General features: G+C 32.3%; 1 protein-coding gene across 4 annotated transcripts in view; it reads right to left on the reverse strand.

The window, feature by feature from the left end:
• Positions 1-12689, reverse strand: part of Uba1 (ubiquitin-like activating enzyme 1) — an 81322-nt gene extending 68633 nt beyond the window's left edge. The window contains exons 1-2 of one of the 4 annotated variants that reach the window (XM_076477495.1): positions 12551-12689; positions 3842-3961 (exon numbers count right to left, since the gene is read on the reverse strand). In XM_076477495.1, the coding sequence (XP_076333610.1) occupies positions 3842-3961 (120 nt within the window). In that variant the 5' untranslated portion in view covers positions 12551-12689. Of the gene's footprint in view, positions 1-3835; positions 3962-4116; positions 4260-12550 lie in introns of those variants that run through there. The other 3 variants (XM_076477494.1, XM_076477493.1, XM_076477492.1) reach the window with 3 other exon arrangements.
• Positions 12690-19647: the final 6958 nt, after the last annotated feature.

The raw sequence follows: 19647 nt of genomic DNA on the forward strand, positions 1-19647 counted from the left end.
TATACAGTTGAATTATCAAAAATGTTAATAACAATACTGATGCCACAGAATTCCACTATAACTAATTACACTTAGTAACTAAAATGTATTTAGATTTTAGAAAATATGAAACTATGAGCAGATTAAAGACAACCTACCTCCTTGAAATCTTAGATCAAAAACACATGGTAGCCTTTTCACAGGCTAAAATGGCTGAGAAAAACCACTGTGGAGACATTACAAACTGTTGATTGGTTATTCATGTCACATATTGACACAAGTGTATATAAGGGATCATTTTCAAAAATGGAAAGAGGTGAATGAGGGCCACTGTGTTTGATACAGTACAAAAGCAATATCTCAACAAAATAAAAAGATATGGGGTTCTATTTTATATTCTAGCTTGATAATATTAGTAATTTGAGTTCCTAATTTGTACAAAATTATGAGCTTAGTATTTTAACATCACAAACATCTAATTTTAAATTCAACATACCACAACTCACTAAAATCTGTATTTAGTTGTGTTCTTTTAATATTTACTTTTAAATTAAGAAATTAATTTGTATCTAACATTAAAGTTTGAATTATAATTTACAATTTGATTCCCAACTTACTGAAATAAATTCATAACATAGCAGTTGAATGAAATTTGAATGAAAGTCAATAAATTTGATGACACAACCTTTGACCCATGACCTATAGTGAAAGGGTTAATAGAATAAAACTGACAGTCTTGTATAGAGAATGCACATATTTATAGAATTTTCCAAACACTGTACTATCTATTTCAGACTGTATATTGTACTACCTATATACTACACAGCTTGAAAATGTCAAACACAACTGAAGTGTACTGAGTGCAAAACAGTTTTGACAGCTAATAATGTCAGATGAAAGTACAATAGCACAACTAATACATCTAGAACAACTGTTTCCAACTGTCGGTCCAGGGACCACAAGTGGTTCACAAGATATTAGTGCCAGCCTGCACAATTGTTGAAAAAAAAAAGTTTTAAAATAGAGCTATTGAAAGCATTTTGTTTCGTAACTTAACATAAAAGTACTTTAGAAAATTAATACTCTATGAAGCACTCCATGAAAGTTGGGGATTGGAACTAGGTGGTTATTATTTGCAAAAACACTTGGAGCAACTGGTCCAGAAGATCATTATAATAATAAGTGTTAATTGTTTGATGAAGAAAAAAGTGTACATCTCAAAACCTTTAACTGAGTTACATTCAAAATTTACATAATTTTAAGAACAATGTACGTCAACAAACTTAGCATCAGAACATATTTCATAATTCAAGTTTTAATATTCTACAAAGTGACTTCTTGATTTAAAAATAAAATGTTTAGCCTTCACTTCTCTCTATCACAACACTTTTCTCCATACTACCCATATCAGATATTCTTATTATCCCTATAAGATCTCCTGCGTTTAATACAAGCTACACTTACTTTACAGATACTTCTAGACTGTAAACTTAGTCACAAATTTTCTGGCTTTACTGAGATATACACAAAAAATATTCAAACTCACGAGCCATGCTTTTCAATTACAACCTTTCAAACAATATTAACTTTGGTATTTGCTATAAGATTATTTATGGTAAACAGAAATAAAATAATCCACTGTATTTTCAATAAGACAATCTAATCCAAATGACAGTTCTTGCATTATTCAGCCTTAGTTCCATTGTTTGCTATCCTGAAAATTACCTTGATCAGCTAATACATTTTAATCTACTTATAACCTGGTTAGAAAGCCAGTTAAGTTATAATAATTTTAGGTAGGACACTATAATTTTTCTGCATGTTAATATTTTTTTTGTCATTGCTGTATATTGGAAATAAAAATGACTTCATGCACAACCAACAACCCAGAAAGTAGAGTTAAGTTTTGTCACGACTTTGAAAGCAAAAGATAGAAAAGACCAAAAAGTATTAAATTTCTTCTTTTTACAAGTACTTTTTATTCATTGTTATAAAATTAACTAGAACATAATAATTAGAAACTTCTTAAATTAGATAAGAAATCTAAATATAGAAAAATAAAAACAATTATTTATGATAGCACATAATGCTGTACACAACATGACTGTAATTTAATAATGCATCCTTTGTTTATATGAAAATGCCCCACTGTAATATACTGCTTTCACTACACTCTAAATACAACTGTAAAACAACAACTCTACATAAGCCTGAAATTTGAAGGAGTACTGGCTTTGGCTGTAAAATTAGTGTATGTCTTTTACAACATGCAGTCATTCTAATAAAAAATTAATAATTTATTGCATATTTTTCAACCTTTCATTTCATGCTATATTGTTGATTTTGCTACAATAGTTTTAAAATATAGAAAATAATAGACAACATCTGTAACTCCACAGACATAATACTGTGCCACTGGGGAGCCAGTCCAATGGACAGATCCCATACACTTACGGTTAATATGAATGTTACATACAAGTTAATTCCTTGTATTATTATAGACATTTATAAAAGTTTATGTTGGGCAACACTGGAGTAGCATGAGAGGAAAAAGTTTATAAGTTCTCTGTAAATACTAAACTTGCTTTTTTGTGTGAAATGTCACACAGGATTTTACTAGTAGAACAAACAGCAATCATGAACTAAAACAGTCCTATTTAAAAACTAGTAGAAAACAATTTGTGTGTTATGACTGATTAATACTTAATATTATAAAATAATGCAACTATTAGTTTCTTTTAATAATTCAGCAAATTAACATTTGTTGTTACTGTGAATAAAGTAATTTCAAGTGGTCTAATGACTTCTTTTCCTTTTTCACAATGATTGTTTTTATCAAGATAACAGTTGACCATATTCTTATTGGTTTGTAATGTATGATGCAAGATGTGTTTTATGTAAATAACAAACCAAGTTCTGAACAAATGCACAATTAAAAGGAAAAGACAGGGTCTAGTATTATCAGCCACTGTTCAGCTAGAAATAAAAGTCAGAGAAAAGAAACTAGTGCAAAAAAGGTGTTATTAAATCATCCCTAAGCTTTGTTTAAATTACATCTGTAATTGTACTGGAATTTTTTTGCCATCAGAAAATGGAAAAAACACACACTCGTATAAGTGTATAAATTATTATTTATGAAAAGGTAGCACATACTGATATTCTTGTAAATGTTTCTATACCTTTCCAAAAAAATAAACATTTTCAATTTCTTTCATAAACATAAATGTTAAGTTTTCTTAATGAAAACCCTGTTCAACATAAAATTAGTTACTCATGCTCACTCTTAATGCTATTTACCATCATGATTAATTTAACCATTTTGATTTTGTAACACTTTGTAATATCATCTGTATTTTCCTTTTTTAACCTAATAAGTATTTTGTTCAAAACAATTTTCATAAATGCAAAAACCACAGTATAGCATGCCACACATTTATTCTTTTATGTATGCAAATATGTTCAATAGCCAATTTTAAGTTCAAAGAAATTATATTTCAGATTAACCTAGTAAACTTTAATTTAAAACATATTCATGCACTTAAACTCGCGACTTTGTAACCAAGATATGAAATATATACTAGTACAACAACAGAAGTAATACTAATATTAATAAACCACAGCAAAAATTTTAACCGTATAACATTAAAATAAGTTTCAATTGAACTGAAACCACTCATTAAGACTAACGGTACCAATAGTTATATAAATGCAGTAAGTACTTCATGATTTTTAACTTAGTTTCACTTTTAAATTCAGATGTTAATACACACCATCATTTCGATTTTTACTTATTTACAGTTACACTCACAGATCAATCATACATTATGTTAGTTTGGTTTACATAAAATACACTTACACTTACAACACTTTTGTCTGGAGTAGAATTAGGGTGGCTCACACTGTTAGTCTTGCGCTTTTTCGCCGGTGGGCTAAGGGATTGTTCTGTGGCGTTGTGTGGCTCCGAGTCTGCGGCACTAGACATCTAAAAAATATGAAGAGAAGTACGATACATAAAAATATATTTACTTTTTAAAAAAACCTTCTTTTCTTACATCTCAAAAACAATGTAACTGAAGATTTTTTGCCTTATATAGAATACAAGAAGTAACATTATATTAAGATATTAAACGTGCTTACAATATAACGGAACCAGCAGCCACTTTCCGGTAAGATGGCGCCCTCCACAGACAAAAGTTTAATAAAAGATAGATGTTTGAAATGGCGCATGCTCGGCTCTTAACTACGTATTTTAGCCTACTTCGAAAAACTATGAAAATATTAAAATAAATAATGTTTTGTTTTTATAAGTTATAGATTTTGCAGTAGGTTTATTCTTTTATTTAATAAGTTAAGACGCTTCGATCGATAATGCGAACTTCTGTAGTGCAAAGTATTTAAATACAAATAAAGTTTTTGTGTTTAATTCAAATATAACGCCTAAGCCGTGTATACAAATTCAAGTATTAATAAGAATAGCTCATACAATGGCACACCAATTCACGTTCTCAAGAATGATAACACAGGTGATCAAAATATCATACTTGCCTAACAAACCCATTATAAGGTGTAAGTTATATTAAACATTTTAGTACCAGTAAGTAAACTGAATCGCAATTATTTAAATAAAGAGTTTTAGTTTTACTAAAACGTAACATATAAAACATGGTAAAGTAGTTTTAATATGATACGAGTACAAAAGAAAAAATAATAATGATTATTCTTACAATTTATTGTGTGTTAAATAGGAACAAGTCTTTTTCCATTTAAGATTCAAGTCAAGCTATTCATTTTCTAACATATTATCCGACGCCCATTTATTTAATGTGACAATATATCCTCGCAAGCTCTAGGTAAAAACAAAGTATCACAAATTTAAATTAAATTGACTGGTATGATGAAAAACGTAAAATATTATACAAGATAAATAAATTTAAAGAACTGGAAATTAAGACATAAAAAGGTATGTATGAGAAAAGGTTGCTGAGATAGCGAAAATTAACGGTAAGGATTAATGTAAGTGCATTACCGGTAAACAAAATGTTACGATTGGGGTTTGGCCCTCGAGGGATAATAAAGCAAACTCTTTATTTATTGATTAAAAGATGGCTAAGTTATTAAATTCTGCTCTCTTATCCCCACCCCTTCAGGTTTTACTGACAAAGATTTAAACAGTATTACACCTCCTGAACAGTTGACGGATGGAAACAAGCTTTGACTAAATAATTGCATTAATTCTGAAATTGTTAAGACAACAATTGGGAAGTTTGAAGAACGATAAATCTCCTGGGCCAGATAATATTTCCCCATAGATTTTGAAGACTGTTAAGTTTTGGATATGTGAGCCAATTACTACTATTTTTTAGTAAATCTTTAAATAATGAACAGGTTTCGTTTGTTTTAAACTTCGCGCAAAGCTGCACGAGGGCTATCTGCCCCTAATTTTGCAGAATAAAACTAGAGGGAAGGCATCTAGTCATCACCACCCACCGCCAACTCTTGGGCTACTCTTTTACCAACGAATAGTGGGATTGACTGTCATATTATAACGCCCCACGGCTGAAAGGGCAAGCATGTTTGGTGTGACGGGGAATCGAAGCCCAACCCTCAGATTACAAGTCGAGTGCCTTAACCAACTAGTCATGCCGAGCTGTGGTTAATCTACATTACCTTTTCCAATATCACATTGAAAAAAATATCAAATGTAAAGTATTTGTGCCTAATAATATTTTTAATTGTGACATAGATAATCATTTGTTAATTTATCTGTATATTAAAACTGTAAGTAAAATAATATCTTATCGACAGGTGATTGGATTAATTAGAAGTAAGCATCTTGTTACCAGTAATGGCTCCATTATTTAAAAATCAAACGGATATGGAGTGCAGAGTGGAATAATTGCATAACAAATATATCACACACACATACATTTTTATATTTTTGTAAATAAAAAATATACTAATTTAGTGGCATAAGAAAAGAATGACGTATGCGAATTTGAGAAACTAAATTTAATTTAATAATTTTTACAAGTTATTAATTTTCCAATTTTGCTTTCCACATACTCGTTTGTTTTGTTCGTTTTTCGATAACTAAATTTAACCTCGAAAGGTAACAAGTTTACATACATTTGCAATAATTTGCTCTATTTTTTAAAAATTGTACACTCATAAAATGGTAATTTTTTCTGATGTTTTATGGAAGTTATTACGTTAGGCCTACTTTTGGTGTGTATGTGTATATATATAGGGTGGCCCGTAAGTCCCTACCCATCCATATGTTATTATGTTGTATTCAATAATACTAAAGATGAGTTGAAGGCAGTTGTTACTCCGGCATTTGGAACAATAGCCCCTGCTATGTTGAGGAAAATGTCTCACAGAACATAGCGTGGCATAATATTATGCAGCGAGAATGAGGGACAGCACACAGATACGCTGGATACATAAGATATATTGATGGGTAGGGGCTTACAGGCCACCCTGTATATGTTAAGCCTATCATGGTATAAAGTTTTCAATGAAACTTCTAATCTATGTTTTTCGATCGTTGAATATAATGTGATCAGTTCTTTTTAACCATTTAACATATAGAGGCAATGAATGTATCTTGTTATCCATTCTTTTCAGAAATGAATGATTGTGCAAAAAATTGAAACTAAGTATTATATCCCATTCATTTAGATAGTGAATCATTAAACTAGTTGCAGATTTCATTGATAGTATTCTTTTATATGTGCAAAGGAGAGAAATCTGGTGTAGTCAAATATCCTTCCGATTACACATCATCACTATAACTGATACAATAACATACCTTTAGCAATGTATTTAATGAATGTTGTTTACCTTTAAAGTTGAACAATATTTTTAACTCAAGAAAAAGCTTTAAAAACACATTTTATAACTATTTGCCCATGGTGGGCAGAGCACAGGTAGCCTGTTGTGTAGTTTTGTGCTTAATTCTAAACAAACGAGACCTGATATTCATTTAAAAGCCAGTGACTTGTAAGAGAGAACAAATTCTGAAAGATATTAAATGCCTCTAATTTTGAAGCAAATGGGCAAATGAAGAAGGAAATGGAAAAAAATAATCTGCAGTGTATGCAAATTTTCAACTCAAATTTTAAAATTATTGGTTTATAAGTATTGTTTTCAATTTTTTTAGAAACTTGTACACTGACAGGTATTACATAAAAGCTGCATTTACTATATCATTATCTATACTCTTGTTAGACAACTAACACTAATTATTTCTTGAAACATAGAAACTTATCTTCATCTGTCTTTTTTATATAACTTTTGTGAATTGCTCAACTCTTCTTCTTTGGCACTTGACTCGAGATCCAAAGGTCACGAGTTAAAATCCCCGTCACACCAAATATGCTTGCCCTTTCAGCTGTGAGAGTATTACAATGTGATGGTCAATCCCACTATTTGGTAAAAGACTAGCCCAAAAGTTGGCAGTGGGCAGTGATGACTAGCTGCCTTCTCTCTAGCCTTACACTGCAAAATTAGGGACGGCTAGCACCAATAGCTCTTGAGTAGCTTTGCTCAAAATTCAGAACAAAACAAAACCTTTTTCTTTGACAAAGTTTGAATGTGCACAGTTCTACCTGAAACATGTGATGGAGAATTTTCCAGGTTTGAATACAAACATTTTAATAACATAGAAAATCTTAACATGACATGATTATGACAGAGAGCATAAAGTTGAGTTATACAATTAGCCTGTTGGATGGACTTCTAAGTTTCAAATTTCCAGCATGTCTTCTTCTCTACTGTAAAATTTTGTCCTTCCAAATATCCTTTTATGTTGCTTAAAACTGTAAGCCATTATTATGTGTGTGATGTTGCTAGTAGTATATAACTATCATCACCACCTTTAGCTGTGGTCTTCTCTTCAGTAGATGTATAATCTTTAGGTGATGTGCATGCAAATTGATATTGATGGTTTTCCCCCAAAAGTTCAAATGTTAAGTTGTGGCTAATATTGAACAGAATTGTCTTTTTGTGGTGATCAAAAGCCTCAAAATGTTGTGGAACATCATAACAATTTTGCAACCAAAATACAATTACTGGAAGCAAATTGACTTCATGTTGAAGATTTTGATAACAATTTGATTGAGATAGTATGTTGCACATTTTGTCATGTACATGCACAAGAGTTTTGCCAAACAAATGAAAGGACATAATGGTCATCATGGTTGTATGAAATATCCTCAAAAAATTAAATTTCTACTTCTTCATTCCCCTTTTTGAATTGGCATTCAATTTTATGAGATTTACCATCATCACTATGGGATCTCTCTACACTGAAAATTCTAATTTATTATTATAACTTGGTAGCTTCCATTGAACTTTATGTAACAAGTTTGTCTTGGAAATGTAAGGTATACAATTTAACTTTGGATAAAAGGTCCTATTTCCAACTAAAGTAGAATAGAAGCAAATGCAATTACATTTATATCTGAAAGTTTTTTTTCCCTTTTTAGGTTTAAATGGATATACCTATGTGCAAGATTCAACAGAGCAATGGCAATACAATAACTAAAGCTACGACATACATGTAACAGTATACAGTAAAAACTGATCCCTTCTTCAGTGTTGCTCACAGATTTTATATTTAAAAGGACTCATGCATCCTTGTATAAAAATCAAGGGAACACAGTGATGAAACTTCTGAGATACCCTTGAAACATATTTTTAATATTGAAGAATATTAGTAAAGGTGAATATTTATATTTAGTTGATGGAATAGCATTGGGTTAATACTTTTTTGCTAGTCACTTCCACATTATGCAAATTATTACAATTCTCCATCTTTAAAGTTTTGAAGGTGAAATATTAAGTAAATTGTCTGGATATGTCACACTAGAAGTATGTAAATTAGGTGTGCTCAACCTGAAACTGTATTAGCACACTGATATAAGCATGATAGGTAGTAGTTTGGAGGTTCTCTTGAGCTATATTACTTAAATACAGTTTTTGTGTGTAGTAGACATACAATAATTAGACAAATAACAGTAAGAAAAGCAAAAAATGGTCACACATGCAGTTTGTTGTTTAGGCAAGGTTTAACAATGTGATGGTCAAAATTTTAGCATTAGTAGGGATTTATTAGAATTCCATGCTCATAACTCTCTGATTGGTCAAAAGTTAAAGAAAGTAGTCATATTTATTAGTAAAAACATGCAGAGGTTCCTTCCATACAATATAGACCTATTTGTAGAAATGTGCATTTAATAGCTTTAGCAGGTTGAAAGAGTACTTGTTCTGCCAAGTTTGCAGTGTACTGTTTTTCAAAGGGACACTTAAACAGTAGATTCCCATAGTCCTGACCTCTTAACACTGTTTTTTATTTTAATTTCCATTCTGTTTAACAGTATGGTGGAAGATGAGTTTAATTTATTTAAAAGCATAGGAGTTCATTTTGGTTCTTCACTTGGATTATAACAGTCCAAAATCATCCGTTTGCCTGTTTTTATACAGCTCCACTTTCAGTATGAAGTTTCAAGATGGCAGTGTTATGCCAGTAGAAATGCTATCTAGTTGTGTGTTGAGAAACCCTGCCTCAAAGTGCTAGTAAATGTCAATGCTAAACTGTAACTATAGAGAGAGATTATGTTACATTTAAAATAATTTCAGAACCTCACCATATAGTTCATGCCACCATGTCCTATTGTGTTCTATCTAATTGCCACTCATCTGCCTCTTAATAATAATTCTGCAGTATAGTTTCCATTTCAAAAGACTCTCATCTTAAGGATTTAATGTCCAAAAACACACCCCTTTCTTCTTACATGCATTGCATAATCTATCTGATGTTAGTAAAGAAAAATGTTTAAAAAAAACATACTAGATAGTATATCATTGGCTAATGGTTGTTGAATGATAAACTATGGCAGTCTTCATGTCTCTTTTGCATATCAACTGTTTTAAGAAAAAGATATCTATCCAAATTAAAGTTAGTTAGCTAAAGATTTACAGTTAAAAATTGTATTCAATAGTCAATTTGAAACTTAACATTTACAAGCTCACAGTGTTTAGTTATGAAAGTTTCTTAGAAGGTATGAAGTGACAATTTATAATTATATTGTTATGTGATAGGAATATAAACCAGTTGCATTTATTTGATAATATAAACTTTTAAAAATGTAACAACCCTGATGTTCATTTTTAAAACACAAAGTGTGATTATTTACCTTTAAATGAAATACAGTACTACATATTCATTTCAAAACAGTTCACAATATTGAACCTTTATTTTAAGATAAGACACAATTCTATTTACGTATTTTAAAATATCACCATACTGGTTATTCAGAGCATTTTTACTTAGGAACAGACAGTTTTATACCACTTTTAAGAACCCTGATTTTTCACTTTGCACTTATGTATTTCACTGAATCTTCACTGTTCCTACCTTACATTTTAAAGTTTTTGTTTATTCAACTTTTGAAATTGTATTATCAGCTCGTTCAAATATCCCCGTTTTTATTAAGTATAACTTTACCTATTCTGTTGAATAATGTATGTATTTATTTATTACAAGACTGTTTACAGAAAATTCCATATATTGGTTGTTATTCCATCCATTCATACAGTAAAGAAAACTATGTAATTGTTCGAGGCAACTTTGAAATTATTTGCTTATTAAAAGCATGACTTATTAATAAATAAAGGACTCAAATTACACATAATCTAATCAATCATATATTAGGTGTGAAAAAAATTTAGCAAAAGAAAAGAATTGAGTGTATGGATAAAAGAAATGAAATCTAAATTAGTGGCCAAACTTGTAGCTACACTTATAGATAGCACTGATAAAACAGTTACAGCAAATATTCATTTATTAGTTAGCCAGGCCACATTTGTTGTTCAACTTAGGTTATGATGGTAGGTATGAGTAGGATGATATCTGGGATGGAAAGTTGTCATGTAAGGACAGGTTAATATCTCTGAAGTTGTTTTGAAAAACAAAAAAAGGTATGAGGTATTTTACTGAAGTGTTTAAGGCTTTCAAGGGAACATAATGTAAAGGCACAATCTTTTTCATGCATAATGGTGAAAATAGTAGCACAAGAGAATACAAGTTTTAATGGATAGAAGCAGTCTTCAGGTAAGACAGTAACAGAGTGTTTGGCATTTGTAATGAGCTGCATTCAGTTGTAGTGGATATAATAAATTGAAGGGAGTTTAAGGGAAGACTTAATTTTCCTTTTTTTAAAGTTTAATTTAGTGGCTGGAATAGTCTTGATGTATCAACAGGTCCTTTATAGTCCTTAAATTATATATGTTAATGTAACAAAATATCCCATTCACCAAACCTTCAAAATTTTCAAGCAGATCTGGAGAAATTATTTGGTGGAAAATATCTAGTACAGGATGAAAGTAAACATAGTGGCCTCTTTACAGGTTAGAGGTCAAGTAAAATTTTATTAAATATTTTACAGATCCATCACATACAGTTTCAGCACTAACAACAAGATGAAATATCCTGTTTTGTAATATCAATAACTGGTGAAATACTTTCTCCAATTAAAATACCTGATGAGATGACCTTATCAGTAATAGCATTACCTCATAAATTATATTATTGAATAACAATAATATCTATTGAAATACTCTAGTAAACAATAAAAGCACACTGAGCAACATGCTAAAAACAAACACCTGGAGAAATGCCATAATTAGTAATAACAGCACATAGCAAAATATTCTATTAAGTAATATCATTAAATGGTGGATTAGATTGATTTTGGGATTCAGAGCATAAACGTATCTGCACTATTAAAAAGGTGAATACCCTATTCAATAAAACATTACATTGTGAAATACGCTGATCATTAGCTGAGTAAGTAAGGCAGTGCTAGACTAACAAACCATGATTAACGAAAAATTAAAGGAATAAAAACTTTACTTTCAGATAAAAATAATTATGCTGATACTTCACTAGTGTAAATTGCAGCTTTATCAGGGCTAATACTAATACAAGTTTCATATTATCTGCAAGTAAAGGTTTTCTTCATTCTTACTTTATTACCAGAATATCTAAATTGTGAAAAAGAACATGAAATTGGTAATACCAAAGTTCGTACTGTATCTTTGAAATTATAGGCCTATCTATCCAAATTATAAATAACTGCTGTGTAACTGTTAACGCTGCTCTCTTTCAAAGTTACACAAACAAACTAATTACCATTTAATAATTCCCTATCTAGTAGCTTTATTGCTATTAGTTTAACTTATGAAACATTTTAAATCATAACATGATTCAAAATATAAGCTATAAAGCACTTTTTCATACCACATGTGGCGTGAAAAAAAATAATTAGGAATTGTTACCAAAGTTTGAAAACACCCGCAATTAAGTTAAACAATACGTATCAAAACATGAGTTGAATCAATAATACATTTTTTAGGTTTAACTGTTAATGATAGAAAGTTAAACAGTGCAGCGTGTACAATTTCAACCAAACGTGCTATGCCAATATTAATTAATGTTATATTACCAGTTATTTTGAAATATCTGTTGGCTTGTAAAAAAGTAAAAAAGAAACTACAACTAACTTACAGTTACTCTGTAAAAACATTTCACTCAAGACGACCATGTCTTTCAATACGTGTGGGAAAGAGACTCGGAACTCGTTCTGCAGACCCAACAATAACTTATTCAGTAGGTACTGACATAAATAATTAGTCTCGTATTTGTATCATTTATGGAACTGAATTATTGGTGTTTCATTCAACCAATTTCATTGGATAAACTACGTATACTCAATTTTTATTATGATTCAAAAGTAAAATATATAAATAGGCAGATATGAAGGTGATATATTTATATACGATTGTGCTTATTTATATAACAATTACCCTGTAATACAAACATTTCCTATAGATTTTAAACAACAAACATTATATGCAGAATTGTTTTCACGTACTTATGTATCTTAGAACGGCTGGTATGGGTTTTAACACTTTTACTAATAAAGCAGATTCTAACCAAACGAAAAGATTAGCATCGTTACACAGTAAAAGATTCAATGAATGAAAAACGCTATTTTGTTAAACTGAAATAATTTGGATTGTGTACTTTTGTGTTGGTATCTTTGGATAATAGCCGAGATGAGGAATGTAATAATACTTGTTTCGTAAGCTATTAAATAATTATTTCAGATAGGGTAGGACCTGCGACCTCCTCGATGTATGTGAAGAAAAGAAAATCTTCTTGAATGTTTATTTCCATTTCTTGGATGTTCAATATTCTTGAAAATTACTAATAGCTGGTCTTGATGGCTTACGCCAGTGAAATAATCAATCAGTATAAACTAGTGTTTCACGCGCTTAATTCTTATTATAACAATTGTATTAATGTCTTTTCCATAAGAGCACTCATATTAGCTGTTTCTGCACTTCGAGACTCAAATAATAAAAACTTGCTTTGGTGTTTATGAAGCCACAAACGTTTTTATTCACTACAGAATCATAAAGTTTAATTTCACCTGAGCTAGAATTCTCCGTTTCAGAGTGAACTTAATCTTGAGAAACTTGATTTTCTCCTGCTCAATGTACAATAATTTCAAGTAAAAAAGTACGTCTTCTGCACTCTTCCTTTCAGTTTATTTGGTGATTAGAGTGCTTGACTCTCAATATGAGGATCACAGGTTCGAATCCCCGTCCCAACGACTATACTCGCTCTTTCAGCTGTGGAAGCCTTAGAAACTTACGGTTAATCACTCTATTCGTTGGTAAAACCATGCTCGCCCTCCCAGCCGTGGGGGCGTTATAATGTGACGGTCAATCCCACCATTCTTTGGCAAAAGAGTAGACCAAGAGTTGGCGGTGGGTGGTGATGACTAGTTGCCTTCCTTCTAGTCTTACACAGCTAAATTATAGACGGCTAGCGCAGATAGCCCTCGAGTAGCTTTGCGCGAAATTCAAAAACAAAAACAAACAAACATCGTTGGTAAAAGAGTAGCCTATAGGTTGACGGTGGGTGGTGTTGACTAGCTACATTTTCTCTAGTCTATCACTGGTAAATTAGAGACGGCTAGCGCAGATGGAGCTCGTTTAGTTTTGCAAGAAATTCCCAATAAACCAAAAAACACAAAATTTTTTTATTTCTAATTAAAGCTTGATCTCTACATTATACTGTAGAATTCCTTTATAACCGGCGTTTTAAGTAATTTTGTGTCATAAGATATTACATATGTCAACTGCTTCTCTCATGAGATCATAATTTCATTTTCATTGATGTGTCATCAGAAAAGAAAGCCTTCCTCAGTCAGCTGAATATTTGTTGCCACCAAATAATTTACAAGAAACACAGAATGCATCAGTTATCTAGTGGAATTTTTTTTTTCCTTTTCTGAAAACATTTTTCTAAAATCGTATTCCAATGTGATTTTCATTAAATTGGGGGAAAAAAGAAAACTTTGCTTTTAGAAGTTCACGTTCTACTTACATAGCTCTTATTCACACACACACACACACACACACACACAAATATATATTGTGTTCATTTGTTTGTTTGGAAATAAGCACAAAGATACAAAATGTGTTAACTGTGCTATTATCACCTCGGCCTGGCTATTAAGCCTGCAATCCTGGTACTAGTATTTGATAAAGTAGAGTTCGACGAACATGCACATTTTATTTAAAATGTCAAATTTATCAAGATTGCTAATTATCATTTATAAATTATCACATTTTTGGAAGTAGCGCTAATGTTAAGCTACTGACATTTGAACCGCTTGGTAATGATTTAAGGCTACAGTGAACGTTATGTTTCATTAGGTGAATACATTTTTGGCGCGGCTAGCTGACATATCAGTTTATTGCAGGCCCGGCATGGCCAAGCGTGTTAAGGCGTGCAACTCGTAATCTGAGGGTCGCGGGTTCGCATCCCCTTCGCGCCAAACATGCTCGCCCTCCCAGCCGTGGGGGCGTTATAATGTGACGGTCAATCCCACTATTCGTTAGTAAAAGAGTAGCCCCAGAGTTGGCAGTGGGTGGTGATGACTAGCTGCCTTCCCTCTAGTCTTACACTGCTGAATTAGGGACAGCTAGCACAGATAGCCCTCGTGTAGCTTTGTGCGAAATTCAAAAACAAACAAGCTATTATCACCACGGCTATCGAAACCCGGTTCTCTTAGCGTTGTAGTGTTACTGGGAAAGATATAATGTGTAGCCATGAACCAGTGTCCTCTGGTGGGTTAGCGATAGTTTTACATACTTACAATAACAAAACATGGTGCTCAATTTCCCGCGATTAGTAAATTTACGATTTAAAAAACAACAGAAATAAAACAGTCCAGTATCTAGTTATAGTCGTTAATTATATCTTCAAAATGTTGAATGTCCTCTCTTATTTATTTGAATGTCCATTATTGCACATTGATCATTACTCACTTTCGATTTATCCACTGTTGATGGACTAGAAATAAAAAAGTCACAGAGTGCCCCTTTTTTAACTTTTTTGCATCTTTTGGTTGTTTTTCTCTTTTTATTTCACCAGTGATTTTGTGAATTATTATTTATTGATTTACTCCTCCTCACTAAGTTGTTTCCCATTTTGCTTCCCCAGTTCTGTTTTGTGAATGACCTATTTTTACTTTTTCTGAATCACATGACCTAAAAATCCCTGGTGGCTCAACTGTAAGTCGAAAAATCGGCTTCTGTGCCCGCGGTTGGCGCAACACAGGTAGCCCACTGTATAATTTTGCGCTTATCGCCAACCAAACGGATACTACACGATCGCTGAACATTTGTGCACGTTCTCTGGAAATGGCTTTCAACTGTTAGACTTTATGTCGTGTAATTGGATAGCGCACAAAACAACATTGTCTCTAGTAATCGTTACTGGTGTGTTATGTGGGCTGGACGAACTACAGCTGCTTATTCAGAACATGATAAATAAAACACTATAGTGTATCTTAGTCACAAAACATACGCTATTAAATAAAACACTATAGTGTACCTTAGTCGCAAAACATACGCTGTTAAATAATACACTGTAGTGTACCTTAGTCACAAAACATACGCTGTTAAATAAAACTCTATAGTGTACCTTTGTCACAAAATTATGTAATTGCAGTAGTATTCATGTGAATACCCACGTTTTCTCTTCATTAGTTATTGCAAAAGTCTTGTGCATGGCGAACACTTACATGTGTATTCACATTTTCACTAGTTTTACGTACTCCTCAAGGGCATTGCACATAAATATCCTATTAATGCTGTTGTAACATCTTAAAACCAATGTTGGTTTCGTAGTCTACTGTATAGTGGCCGTATTTAGTGTTTATTTCTAATGTACATGTTAATAGGTGTCTGTCTTCATCTTGGATGCAATGTGAATCTAATTCGCACAGTACACCAGTTTTGTGAGAAATAATTTAGTGAGTTATATAGAATTTTATCAGAAAATATTGTACTTTTGCATATTTATGCATAAAATATGATGAAATGGTTCTGGGTACTTTGTGTACTGTAGTTAGTAATGAGTTTTCTAATGTTTGTAATTTGTTACTATGTTTTTGAAAGGATGTCTGTTAAGTTCGATTAATATTTGTAAAAAATTACACGGAAAAGGCATGCATATAAAAAAAACATTTGAACCTGAGTAATAATAGGAATGAGAGGGTTAAAAAGAACACCGATCACCAGATGGCATTCCTCGTGGGGTCCTAAGGATACATGATAGGTTTGGCAATAATCGGTTTAGCGGGTTGCCTGTTGCAAGCAGATACGAAAATTCACACACACAAATTTTGTAGATAACGGCTTAGGTTTTAACACTCCTACGAAAAAAATATTTACATCCACTAAAGTGATTTTAGGGCCTATCAGGCCCCATATATTTTTCCAATAGAAACACAGTGATTTAGCAACATTCATTACAAACAACTTTAGAATGGCTCTGACAAACATTTTTTTTACAATTTGAGCAAACAATTTTCGACTGTCTATCTTTTGATCCGCCGCACAAATGGCATCGTCCTCTTTTTGCCCTCTTTGCAGGCGGTTCACATGAGGTTGTTTTGTCATTATCTTTGCAGTAAATATCTTTGATTTCAAGCACCAATTGCCGTATAAATTCTCATCTGGCTCTTGATTTATGTTGACAAAGAAATTCTGGATGTTTTGTCGAGTATAGAACGAAAGCATTGTACGCAGCAAGATCTAGAATGTTATAGAATATGCAGACTGACCAGCGCTTTGATCGGCTCTTTGTTGTATAATATCTCACCAGTTGATCGAGAGTGTCGACACCTGCCTTCGTTGCATTGTAAAGATTGACGATTTCGGGCTTTCCATTCTCTTCTACTTCACCAGACTGATACTGAGAACTCAGTAGTAGCACATATTTTCCTGGTTTGTCTGAGTGCCTGAGAAGAATGATGTCGTCATGGTAGAAAAACTTTGGTGATAACTCTCTAGATTTTGCATTTATTTCAGGAGGCAGGAAGGTTCTTGATTTCCGTATGGTTCCAACAAGTCCTGTTCTTTTTGTTCGTAGGTACTTGGCAAGTGTCATTGTTGTGAAGAAATTATCTGTCGTTATTGTCCTTCCTTTTCCAAGAAATGGCTGACTCAGTTCTCTGACTATTCTTTCTCCGTGATTTGTTTCTGTCGTATTTCCAACCTTTCCAGTATAAATTTGAGCGTTGAGGAGGTAACTTGTCTTTGCATCTGTTAGGCACCAAATCTTTATTCCGTATTTGCCTGGCTTTGTCGGAATGTATGTTCTGAAGCCAACTCTTCCTTTGAAGTTACATAGTTGTTCATCCACTGTCAGGTATTCGCTTGGGTTGTAACTGTTTTGCAATTTTCAATGAAAAATTCCAGACTCCAGAGATGGCGGCATCTTTGATTTCTCTATTTCTTTGAGAGTGGATGTCAAATCTGATTTTTGAGCACATTTTTTTTAATTTGTCTTGTGTTATCAGTTTTCGCAAAAATTGCAAACCGAATTCGGTTGAAAACATTTCGTCTATCGATGCATTTTTGGATTTGCTTATTCCAAGGAAAAGATTAGCTGCGATCCATTTCCAGAGGTCTTCTTCAAAAATTGGTTCTTTCATGACGGTGTTTGTTGAGTGAATGATCTGTTCCATCATATTATCAGAAATGAAAATTTTGAATGTTTCGAATGGTGTAGAGACTCTTGGAGCAGCTTGCCTTGTAATGCCTGGGTTCCCATTGAATATATTGAGAGCTGCGGTTCTCCTGTTGATCCTTGAAGGTGTTGTTGAATAACTAAAATTCTTATCTTTGGACAAAAGTTCGTTCACTGGCATCGTAGTAAGATCTTCTTGATTACTTTCTTCACTTTCAGAAGGGTACGGCGCGATTTGTTCATCATTTTCGGCTTCAGAAGGATCATCATCACAACTTTCAGAGTAGTCTTCGACATTATCACGTTCACTTTCATTGTCGGATGGTTTTGTCAGTAAATGTACAGCTTCATCAAGAGATATCATTTTTGACACGGTTTGAAGATTTCAGCTCCTATATATATAGGATTTGTGGATTCTTCTAGAATATTCTAGAAGCTTCAAGAATATTCTAGATTATTCTAAATACTTCTGTAAAGTTTCTAGAATGTTCTAGAACAAGCGTGGACAAACTAGGCAATAATCAGGACCGTCTAAAATTATTGTTGGAGTAGAGTTATTATCCTAAATATCCATCTTTTGAAAAGAAGTTGTAAAATTAATATATTTATACTATAATTTGCTTTTTTCGGTTGCTCAGGCCTGTTCTAGAATTATTCAGGAAATAAATAAAGTCATTTTTATGTTTTTTGATCTGGGGCCTAATAGGCCCCAAAATACCCTTAGTGGATGTTTTAAAAATTTTTTAAATATTATTTCGCAAATGTCTGAAAAGTCAAAATATTATTGCTCCTTAAAATATAAAGGGATAGGGTCAGTTAAAGGCAATTTCATTTAAATACAAAATTATTAGCCTAATATTAATAACCTTTCAAGTTGCTCTGGGGCCTATTAGGCCCCAATTTTCGTAGGAGTGTTAAAAACGCTTAGAATCAGACAACTAGTAACCGACAAGAATAATAAAGGAACTAAAGTGTACCTATTGTTCACTGGAGATGAAGGTTTCAGATGGTGGAATAACATAAGCTTTGAATTTTAATCCAATTTAGTTTTTGGTTTTGTTTGTTAAACTACTGAAACCAAGCAAACACAAAATAACTAGTTTCAGTCGACTTATCTCGCAATCATCAGAAGCTGGATGTGGCCTTCGGATTAACATGCCAGAATTGTGTATTAGAAAATTCATGGTTCACAACCCGTTGTTGCAAAATGTGCTCTGCACTTACAGAACGTGAGTGCGCAATAAGAGTAATTGTTAAAACCAATTGTTCGTTCTTTATAGTCTTAAAAATAATCACAAGCCAATTAAAAGATAAAAAATACAGAGGTGCAGTGGCGTTTCGAGGTTGTTTTTTACACTTGGGGGTCATAACTGAACAAAACAGTTAATTGTGAAATGAAACGTTCCAGTGTTATTAAATACTAAATACAAGACAAATCGATTTTTTTTAACTTTTAAAATGTATTTGTTCTTTTTAATTATTAACCAAATCAAAATTATCCCAGATTGTTTTAAACTAATGTTCAATCCTGTTCATAGGTTTCATCTGAC

Source organism: Tachypleus tridentatus, chromosome 13 (genome assembly GCF_004210375.1).
Source record: "Tachypleus tridentatus isolate NWPU-2018 chromosome 13, ASM421037v1, whole genome shotgun sequence".
NCBI classification, from domain to species: Eukaryota; Metazoa; Arthropoda; class Merostomata; order Xiphosura; family Limulidae; genus Tachypleus; species Tachypleus tridentatus.